Source organism: Seriola lalandi, unplaced genomic scaffold (genome assembly GCF_002814215.2).
Source record: "Seriola lalandi dorsalis isolate HSWRI2012SDOR001 ecotype SW California unplaced genomic scaffold, Sedor1 jcf7180002054237, whole genome shotgun sequence".
Taxonomy (NCBI): Eukaryota; Metazoa; Chordata; class Actinopteri; order Carangiformes; family Carangidae; genus Seriola; species Seriola lalandi.
Window position 1 is genome coordinate 557851 of NW_019524790.1, and position 10644 is coordinate 568494.

Genomic DNA, 10644 nt, shown 5'->3' on the forward strand with positions numbered 1-10644 from the left:
AGGGCCTCAATGTCTGTCTGTGGACAAGGACAAATGATAACACATTGCAGACGGCATGCAACACTGCTACCTTAATGCCATGTATCCATTCTGATATTGCGTTTGAAGTTCAAGCCATTAAGGAGAAGGCTTTAGTGCTCGCTGCACCTCACAGCTCATTGGTTCACGACTCTAATAGTTTGGTATTAATTGGATCTTTTTCTGCCTGTTTTCTTCCCACCTTTTCTCTTGGTACTGTTTAATACCACTGTTAGAAAATTACTGTGGTTTATAGTATTTTCCATCATTTAATAACTTAGAGGTATGTGTGCACACTTGCATAAAGTGGAGGGCTGCATTAGCCTTGCCACTCTGACGTGTAAAACGATCTTTTCTTTGTCAGCCAGTCTAGTTAATGCATTTTATCTGCTGTCATATCCTTGCTCATTAAGTTGAGATTCCTTCGACATTAATAATTGATGTGTTTTTCAGAGACGGGGAGAATATAAGTATGTGTCTGCAGGTGTCTTGTGACTGATGGAGTGCTTTTTCTTCCCCATTTTTTTTAAGCAGGGAGTCAGGGTCAAAAGAAGGGAATGCGCACCCCCAAACTACCCAAACAGAGCACAATGAATTGGGCTGACCTGCTGCCCCCTCCCCCTGCAAACCCACCCCCGAGTCGGAACGCAGAGGAGTACTCTCTATCAATGGAAGAAAGGTGGGACATGTCTGCGCAGACAAAAAGACACAGACAATCTGACAGGCATGCACACACTGTTTTTAAACACTAGTTCATTCTTCTTGCCTTTTCCACTGTTTCTCATATTCATTGCAAGTATTTGCCTTAAGGGTTTTCTATCTATTAGTGCTAGGTTCATGTCAAACCTTGATAGACAGATAGCATGAATATTAAGTGCATGTTTTTCTGGCTTCAGTATATAAACATTCATGTTTTTTAGTGAGTGATGTGAAGGTAACAAGGCTTGTTTCTCTCTGTCGGCAGCTGTGACCCAGACATGCAGTGCCCCATGCCCCCCTCTCACATGTACCTGCAGCCTGATGAGCTGGAGGAGGAAGAGGAGATGGAGAGGGGCCCCACTCCTCCCATCCGAGGGGCAGCGTCCTCCCCTGCCGCTGTTTCTTACAGTCACCAGTCCACAGCCACCCTCACCCCCTCACCCCAGGAAGAGATGCAACCGATGCTCCAGGACGCGCCTGACAGCCATGAACGCAGGTATACCTGCATGACATCAAACGCTTTACTAGGATAAAAAGCATACAACAAGTAGAAAATGAAGAGTGCTCAGCCACATCTCCAGTTAAGATGTTGATGAGATATATGTATTATTTAAATCCTTACGAAGAGACAAGATCTTCAATCTGTTTGAAATTCAAAAATGTTCTCCATGTTGTAGCCCATTAATTCCAAATTCTGTATATTCTGTCGGCCATTTTTCAAAAGCATATCTTAGCTTTTAGATTGATTTGTTACTTCCCAGGGAGCCATTTGTTTCAGTTCATTTCAGTACAGCATGAAAATCAACTTCCAGCAATTTGAAAGTCGTTTGAAATAAGTAATACATCTCAGTCAAAATTTTGTCCATTTATTTTTTTGTCAAAGTTATATTACCATCGCTTGGTGATGAGCTCCTGCTGTAGCAGGAAAAAATCATAAATTTAGTATTGAACTGCTAACAGAAGTCATTTTAAATATCCAACCCATATCATTGTTGGCATTTCTGTTTTCCTATTGCTTATTTTCTTGGTCCAATTTCAGGATAATATAGTTGTAAACTGTCAAATCTTGAACATAATGTGGTGGTGGACCTAATTCAAAATCGTTAGCATTAATACACATTAATTAAACATTAGTGCATGTGATTTACAGTATAGTTTATTTTGTAAAACATGTCAAATCTGCAGCGTGCTCCTTTGATAACAGGCAGGTGAATCAATTTCTGTTTTTGTGTCTAATTTGTCTGAAAATATTCTATATTCGATGGGATTCTGATACCGTGTGTTTCTTACTTTTTGCAGGCGCCACGCTGTGAGCCCCCCACCCCCTCCGAGGCCTCTCTCTCCTTCACACACATATGGGTACATGACCAGCCCATTGGCCTTGGACACCGACGGTATGGAGGAGGAGGACGATATACTGGAGGAAGAAGAGGAGGGTGACGAGACAGATGCAGAGGTGGCCAAGATGCACTACCACCACACCCACCCCCACACACACCCCCACCATCCCCAGATGCATCCGCGAAGGTTGCTGCTACGAGGGCTCGAGCAAACGCCTGCGTCCAGCATGGGCGACCTGGAGAGCTCAGTGACCGGCTCCATGATCAACGGATGGGGGTCGGCCTCTGAAGAGGATAATGTCTCTTCAGGGAGGTCCAGTGCAGTCAGCTCATCAGACGGATCCTTCTTCACTGATGCCGACTTTGCTCAAGCGGTTGCTGCAGCTGCAGAGTATTCAGGCCTCAGGGTGGCCAAGTACCCCAACACACAGGGCCAGGACGTCGGAGGAGCTTCAGGTAGGTTTTATGAAGTCGGCCACATCCGCAAGAAATGTTGTTGCAGGAATTCTGAGGAAATGGAAAAAGCAAACTTATTCCTGTGTTTATTTTATCAGCACGAAAATACCAAATAAACCCATCAGGCCACCGTCCTGGCAGCCCGGTGTCTACAGACAGTAACATGAGTATGGCAGCTGTACACAGGAGGCCTCCTAAAAAGCAGAAACAGCATCCTGCAGGCCATCCGGGGAACCAGCGTCGTGAAGCCTATAATGAAGGTACACATATGATTACATCTCAGTATTATAAAAGATACAGTATCAATTTTCAAAATGCGTGTTGTTTCTTGTAGATTCTTATCCAAATAATAAATATGATGTGAACATGTTTTTTTACAATAGAATGTTAGCTAAGGTTACTTAGAGGTTAGAAAAGACAGTTTTTGAATCAAATGTTGATACTAGATCATGAACAGTAACTAAGTACACATGGTACAAACATTTCTTTTTCAATACTCTGTACGGTAAACCTTTAAAAACATTATTTCAGAAACTGTCAGTAGTCAGGGGTGTGCATGATTGTCTGTGAAAGACATTAACAACTTAACGCAGCCAACACGCCCATAGAGAGACAGACGTGTAGCGGCAGTCGTGGGTCAGGTTTATCCCACAACTACAGATAGCCAGGTTTGTATCAATGGCTCTCCCTCTATTCCCTCTGCAGATATGGAAGTGAAAAGTGCAGTTCACTGTAATGTAGTGTCCGTAAATGACACAGAGTATGGGTGTGCCGTGAGCCAGAGTTTTAATCATCTCCTTTCATGTGTTTTACGCACATGCATACATGGCATCACTCCTAATCTGCATCAGTGCTGAACAGATCGGGCGAGTGGTGGGCTCGGGGCCAAGGCCATGGGTGGGTAAGAGGGAGGGGAAGGATGGGAGAGTCGTCTCAGGGGAGCTCTGCCCAGTTTGGCTATGCTGACACTGGGATGTCTCTCCACTCTAGCCACTAATGAAATTGATCCAGGTGCTCAGGCTCATACTGAAGTGCCACCTTTGAGTCGGCTGGGACCGAACATAAACCAAACAGGGGGCTAAATATCAGAGCAGGTGTACACAAAAAGCTTTAGCCTTGTTAAGAAAAAGAGAAATGAACTCTTCACAGGATCATTGTTTACAACACACACGTCCTACCAGTGGAGAGCTGCTTTTTCCCTGTGGAAAGATCTTTTTTTAAAATGTATCTATATGTGAGTTGTGTGCACATGCTCACTCTGCTGTGGACAATATGTGCTGTTCCAGAGCTGGCTCTCCTCTTAGTGTCAGGTGTCCTTGAGTGTTGGAAGCACTTGACAGGGAGATTTAATATCCAGCTCACTAGGAGCCAGACCAGCTATATCACTGCAGAAAATCCAACGCTACCCACACCCCACCAACCCCACCCCACCCCCAAACCTCCGCCCCCTGCCATCAGCCTTATATCCTGGCTTCTTCCCCATCCGCTGCCCCTCCCTTTGGAGTGATCTCCATCCCTCTCCGCTCTCTCCTTTTCTCCCTGCTCCCCTCTTCTCCGTCTTTGTTTGAGCAGCGAGGGGGCGGACTGACAGCTCTGCAGCTCTGTCTGTCCATCAGTCCTCCTGCTGATTGCATTTGATCTGAATGGATTGTTTTTCATTTGGAGGTTATTGCCTCCCCCCCCTCTCCCTCCCTCATCTCTCTATACACCCCCACCCTACATGGCCCGTCTGTGGTCTGGAGGACTGGTGCTGAGGTGGTAGGTGAGGGAAGGTGATTTAATGAAATGTAAAGGAGGACAGAGGAGAAAAAAACCACTGATGTTTGCTTCATACACATTGTACCATAATGTGTATTTCTATAATTTGCTTAATGTCTCTCTACATTTCCAACTAATCCATACTCAAACTACTATCCACTGTAAGTAGATGAAAAAACACCAGTTAAGGCAGCAAAACAGGTGAACCAGCAAGGGAGCCATCCCTCCTTCCCCACCCTTTACCCCTCTTTGACTTACTCATTTCACTTGTTTGCACAGTGGCTGTGGAAACACCCAGGTTATATTCCCCTCATGATTCATATTGCGTTTGACTCTAATGCCTCTGTCTGTCTCCTCTCTGTTAACCCTTTCCTGTCTGTTGATCTGTCTCGGCCTTGTCTGCCTAATTAACCACCAGGCCCTCTGGTACACCCTTCTTGGCAAGCCCAGAGACACTTTTCAGACCTGAGCTCCGTCCTCAACGATATTTCCTCATAAATCTAACAGGCACCCCGCTCCTCCCTTGTAGTGAGCTATATCTCACAGACTGTGGCATTGATCGGACTCAGACTGAGGCAGGACTCAGGAGGCAAGAGAGATATTAAAAAACTGCAGACGCCTCTCTGCTGTATGATATTGACTGGCCCCCTTTTGTATTCAGGAGGAGTGGATGGAGGTGGAGGATAATCAGAAAAGTGTACTGAAGCCGCCTGATTCCACCAACAAGACATAGCAAAGACATCACCTGCCCCATTAGCCTTCCATGTGTAAAAAAAAAAACATGAATTAAAAAAATGTAAAAGAAAAGCTTTGATTCTTCACAAAGTCCAGTGTTGCACAATCTTAAAAGTGTAAGGGTAGCTATTGGGATGCAAGAAAGGTGAGTTGGCACTTGCTACCTTTATTAACTTTCTAATCCGTTGTGGATTATGGGTCTGGCCGCCGACAAAACCATCCTTCAGGTCGGAGGCTGATTGGAAGATGAAAAGCCATCGATCGCAGGCACACAAGGCTTCTTTCTTGGCGTTTTGTTTAGATGACTGTGTGATGTGTGTGAGGCTCGGCAGCCCACTGGCTGGCATCATATGAATAATGGCTCAAGGACAAGCAGAATTGATTCATCATCAGAGGAAGTCGAGCAGGTCAGAGAACCAGCTGATGACCGTCACGCTCCCCTTTTTCCTCTTCTCACTCGAATCTCATAACTCTGTGGTCAGATTCGGCCTGTCTAATGTCATCTGTTCTGTTTACTGTCAGTTCAGAGGCGTTTCCGTTCAGCACAGCCATGTGTACAGATATGGGTGTATGTACACACACTGCAGCTGTGAGACAGATGATACACACTAAAGTTTCAAGAGTACACAGATTGTTGTTCCTCAGTCTTGTGCAATTATCTAAACCCTGGTCTTTGATGTTAGCAGTTAATGTGTTCTTACTTCCTGTATTTATCCTTCAGATCTCCCACCTCCACCCATCCCACCTCCAGCAGTGCTTAAGTCCCCTACACATCCCTCCAAGGCAGCCCTAGAGGGCCGGGGAGTGGTTTCCCCCAAAGCAGGTGAGGGTCGAGACAAGAGAGGAGGAACAGGGGGCTATAGAGCCCGAGAGGGCTCGGACCCCAGAACCAGCTCATCTGAACGCAGAGACGCTCAGGAGAGACAAAAGACTGCTCATGGAGAGAAAGGGAATAGACACGAGGGCAGCATCACCAGCAAGGCACGCCAACATGCAGGTACTACAGCAAATACAATTTGAAGCTGTCTTTTAGTGCCATGTACAGCGTTTTTCATTCTGCAAGTTTCAATTCCTTCTGCAACTCGTCTCTGTCCCAAGGTTCAGAGGACATTCTGCCCTACAGCCGACCACAGTTCCCCACAGTCAATAGCCCCCGAGATCCAAGCTCCTCCAGCTCCATGTCCTCTAGGGGCTCAGGGGGCCGGCGGAGAGGAGAAGGAGGCCGCAGGAACCCTGCAGACATGGGCCTCATCACCACGGGGGCCTTACAACCAGGAGATGAAGAGCTAGAGGTACAGGCTGTCAATCAAGTATGCAAGCCAGCCTCAACAGCTCGGACTGTAGCAGATAACCATATGAATATAGCCCAACATCGATATTTGGAAGTTTAGAAAAACCCAATGAAAATATTTTGGCTGATGCCAATTACTTTTTAACATAAACAGAGAACAACACTGCAATCTGCAATTCCTTGTTATCAGCTTGCATATACACGACACTGATCTGTCTACAAAAAGCTAATATTGGCTGATTTAGCAGTCGAGCTCTTGTTCTGGAAAATGGATGCTAACCAAAATTTTTGTTTTTGTGTTTTTACCCAGATGGTAGAAAGCTGAAGAACAGAAGAGACAAAGGAGGAACTGTCCTGATTTTTCCAAGAGTGGAGCACCATTGTTTCTCTTACAATTTTAAATATCTCAGTATTTCACCATCATGTTGGCTGCCATCATACTGTACATCAGTAGTGTTTCTTTACATCTGGAAAACAGACCAATGGTTTTTTTCTAACTATTCATTTTTTATGTCCATTTGAAAAAAAAAAGAAAAAGAAAAACAACAAAAAAAAAAAAGGAAAGCGTGTCTGAAGATAAAGAATGGTGCATTCAAAACAAAATACGCAGTAGTATATTTATGTTTAATTCCAATGCAATATGGAGTGAAAATCTTGCTCCAGTCATTGACATGACTCGGCTTGCCTTGACAAGAACTTTGGAGAGCCCATACAGTCAGATGTTACTGTAATAAAATAGCTGCAAGCAGGGGTGGACTGTAAATATACGTGTATACATGATGTCCTCTTGTTTTACCCATTGTGGTACCTCAAATTTGTCTTCCTTGTTTTATTTTGCAAATTCTAATTTTATTATGCCAGTAAATATAAATATTATTTTATCATTTCCATTCATGTTGTAAATTGCAATATTATTTAGCTGCCCCGAGAAAGTGCCACTTTGGGAATTTTCTTTTTTTTCTTTTCTGTTGTTTTTTTTTGTAATGCACTGTTATGTTTCGTGTTGTCGTCAATGTTTGTTATTTGTTTTACTTTGGTTTTAAAAGCACAATCACTAAACTTTATTTTAAACCATTCTATCTATTAACCTTTTTGTCTTACTGGCGGAAAACAGGTATGACAAAAGAGTCTAGTTAATCCTGATGATGGTGATGATGATAATGATGTAGGTAAAGGTTGCTGTTTACGAAGGCCGTGCTTGAAAGGAGACTCCTTGTGTTGTGATTGTCTCCCTCTCCAGTTCTGATGCTAGCTCAAGTGATAAAACAGACAGTTAATGTGAGTCATAGCTGCAATGTAAATATCTTTTCGCATTGACCATAAACTCAGCTATTGCACATTAATCGAAACGGTAATGTTGTCTACTAATGCACTTAAACGAATTTCAAATACAGGAAATAAGTGTCACTTTGGGAATCTGGAGAGGTTGTTATTGGACAAGAAGGGTCTCTTTTCTTGATAAGACAGGGGTGCTGGATCCCTGTTTTTAAGGAGAAAGGGTGCTGTTGTTTATTCATAGGACATCTGCAAACATTTGTTTCGTAAAGCAAAAAAAGTAAAAAGAACTAAAAAAAAAAAAAATTTAAAAAAAGATGATTAAAAAAGTTCAAACTATACATGTTCCTTTGGTCATTTGTCAACATTTTCTGAAAGAAAAGGGTGAATTCTTTTTAATATCAACAAATTCTACAAAAAAAGCCAAAAGCCAAAAACTCACTCAGTATTTTACCATTTCCTGTCTGTGGCACTCAACCCCAAGCCTATTCATTCCTACTGAAGACACAATTCTTCAAAAAAGGTTTAAAAGGGGTTAACAAATATAGAATCTGAAAAAAGTACATATCCTAAACAGCTGGACACAACTGGTTTTAGTAAACATTACTGAAACTGGAATAACCAAGCGTTTTCCGGGGACTACTTTCTACTGCGGATCAATCCACAAAACTTCGAGATTCAGGAGTAAACATGTAGAAGCATCGTTTTCATCGGATCTATAAAGCCGTTCTTACACATTGTTTTAATTAATATCAATAACTGGAAAATGAGCCTGATTTCTATGACCACACTTGAGCCAAAAGTGTATGGACACATGCTTAATAACATGTTTACATACAGTATAAACACTTCTGCCTGCTCTGCCAGTCTTCAGGGAATGACAAAGGAGTCGCGCAATGTCACTAATTATGTTGCTTCGGCAACAACTGGAGCAGCTGTTACACATATATGTGGCCATGTCATAAATTCATCATGTGTACCTGCACCAATGGCATCTCAATTACCATCATGAAACATCAGAAAAAAGTAATCAATGATCCAGTTTATATGTTTATATCACTTCATCACATCATTGATTTTCTTTTTTTTTTTAGTATAAACATGATGATTTAGCTTTTGTTATTAAGCACGTGAAAAGTACACAACACTAACATTTGTGGAGATCGGAAACATTATTCATAAAAGTAATAAATCAATTTCACTGACATATTTATTAGAGCTATAATTGAAAAGCATCATAATAAAGCTCAATGTCATTGCATCTATTGCATGTTAATGTGAAATCATCTGAGCTGGCCTCACCCAAAAGGACACAATGTACTTCAACAACACCATCAAGGAGGGAACTATCAATATCCTCGGCTCAGAGGCTAAACAGCCATTTCTGTTCTGTACAGTAGCTATTCAAATATATTACCTAATGCCAATTCCATTAGTGTTCTCCATTACTCACAATATCAGCATCCCATGTCATTCCGTAAAGGCATCCGGAGCCACAGAGTGAGGCTAAAACCAACGGTGAAGGGATTATATTCAATTTGACAGGCCTAGATTGCTGCCAATTAGACGTAAGGAGGCTTCAATGAGGTTACATAAGAGAGAGAATACAGTACTCATCTTATTTCTCATCACTCACTAGCTGGTGGGATGGCTGCTGACGCGGCAAAACAAAATATCCATAAAATCAGAAGATGACATTATCTCCGCAGAGCGACTCTGGACAGCGACTTATCCTAATTGGAGACCGAAATACATTTGTTCCAGTTTATTACATCTAACCTGCCTACTGCTTGTCCTCACAGAGGCAATAACCTGGCCTATGGGAGTCTTTAATGTCAACCACTGTCTGTCTGGCTTATTCAAACATCAGTGATGAAGAAAAAGAGACGGTTCCTCCCCTTTATACACCCTCCCGGAGTCTCAAAGAAGCGGAATGGAAGTCGTGTTTTTACAACTTAATGAAGAGTGCTGCCCACCTCAACATGCTGGAGCCTCATGAGACCGAGCGCACCGAGGCCTCTGCTGAAAGCCATCAGAGCGACGAGAGATCCTACGTGCACTAGACTCATTTATGGCCACAATTTAAAGAGGATCTGTTGAACGACATGTAATTTGTGTTTTCATTTGATTTTGTTATTTGATCGCAATTTTTCAATGTAAGCATACAGGAATGTATAGGAGTAATCTAATCAAACCAAACAACCTTCTATACAGCATTTTTTTTTAAAGCATCTGCATACGTGCGTCATCTTTAAAATTCAAGGAATCTAATTCGTGTTGTCATTTAATGTTTACAGAGACAAATTAGAAATATATGAGTATAATTCACTAATGGTTTTATAATGATTCAGCTATGACAACTCTGGTCTCAGAATCCCCCACCCCCCCTCCTCTGCTCTCTCTCAGCTTATGGGGCTCCCTTCCCCCTTCATTCCCCCAGGTGTTCTCTAATAAGCACCTTTCTAAACAAGAACAAATTTGGAACAGGGGAGAGCATCCCCTTATGCCTCCATCCATCATTTTAATGAGTGGAGGTGTGTCCAGGCCCCACAATGAGATGCAGGTGATTAAGGACATTAAGCAGATACACTGGCTGCCAGGGTTACTCACCCCATAACGGCATGAATATGCAAGATGAGGCTGGATGGTCTTTGGTCTGGTCATTACAGTTACTCTACCTGTGTGCTATGAGGTGTAGAGGCATGTCTGCAACATGAAGACTGGAGGAAGGGGGATGAAAAAGATGCGTGTGTGCATTTATTATAACATTATATTTTCCCTCCCTCGCTTTGAAAGTTTTTTCATGTGTGAAAAATACAGTAGCCTATATTGTATACTACTGCATCTATGTGTATGTGTATGTATACACATGTACAGTATATATGAATTGTAGTGCTTTTTTTGTGAAAGTGAATATCTTTGGCATCATCACCTTGGTTGATAATATTGAAATAGCTTGGTTGATAATATTGAAATAGTAATAATACTTTTTTAACTATTCTGTGACATTTTGAAAAAAACAATTATCTGATTAATCAGGAAGATAACTGACATATTGGTCAATGAAAATTA

The 10644-nt window shown here is 42.3% G+C and overlaps 1 protein-coding gene across 3 annotated transcripts in view; it reads left to right on the forward strand.

Moving 5' to 3' along the window:
* Positions 1-7371, forward strand: part of robo1 (roundabout, axon guidance receptor, homolog 1 (Drosophila)) — a 223179-nt gene extending 215808 nt beyond the window's left edge. For 2 of the 3 annotated variants that reach the window (XM_087173468.1, XM_023404271.2), the window contains 7 exons: positions 550-697; positions 983-1213; positions 2017-2513; positions 2612-2773; positions 5728-6003; positions 6105-6298; positions 6608-7371. In XM_087173468.1, the coding sequence (XP_087029594.1) occupies positions 550-697; positions 983-1213; positions 2017-2513; positions 2612-2773; positions 5728-6003; positions 6105-6298; positions 6608-6622 (1523 nt within the window). In that variant the 3' untranslated portion in view covers positions 6623-7371. The remainder of the gene's footprint in view (positions 1-549; positions 698-982; positions 1214-2016; positions 2514-2611; positions 2774-5727; positions 6004-6104; positions 6299-6607) is intronic. The other variant, XM_087173469.1, reaches the window with a different exon arrangement.
* Positions 7372-10644: the final 3273 nt, after the last annotated feature.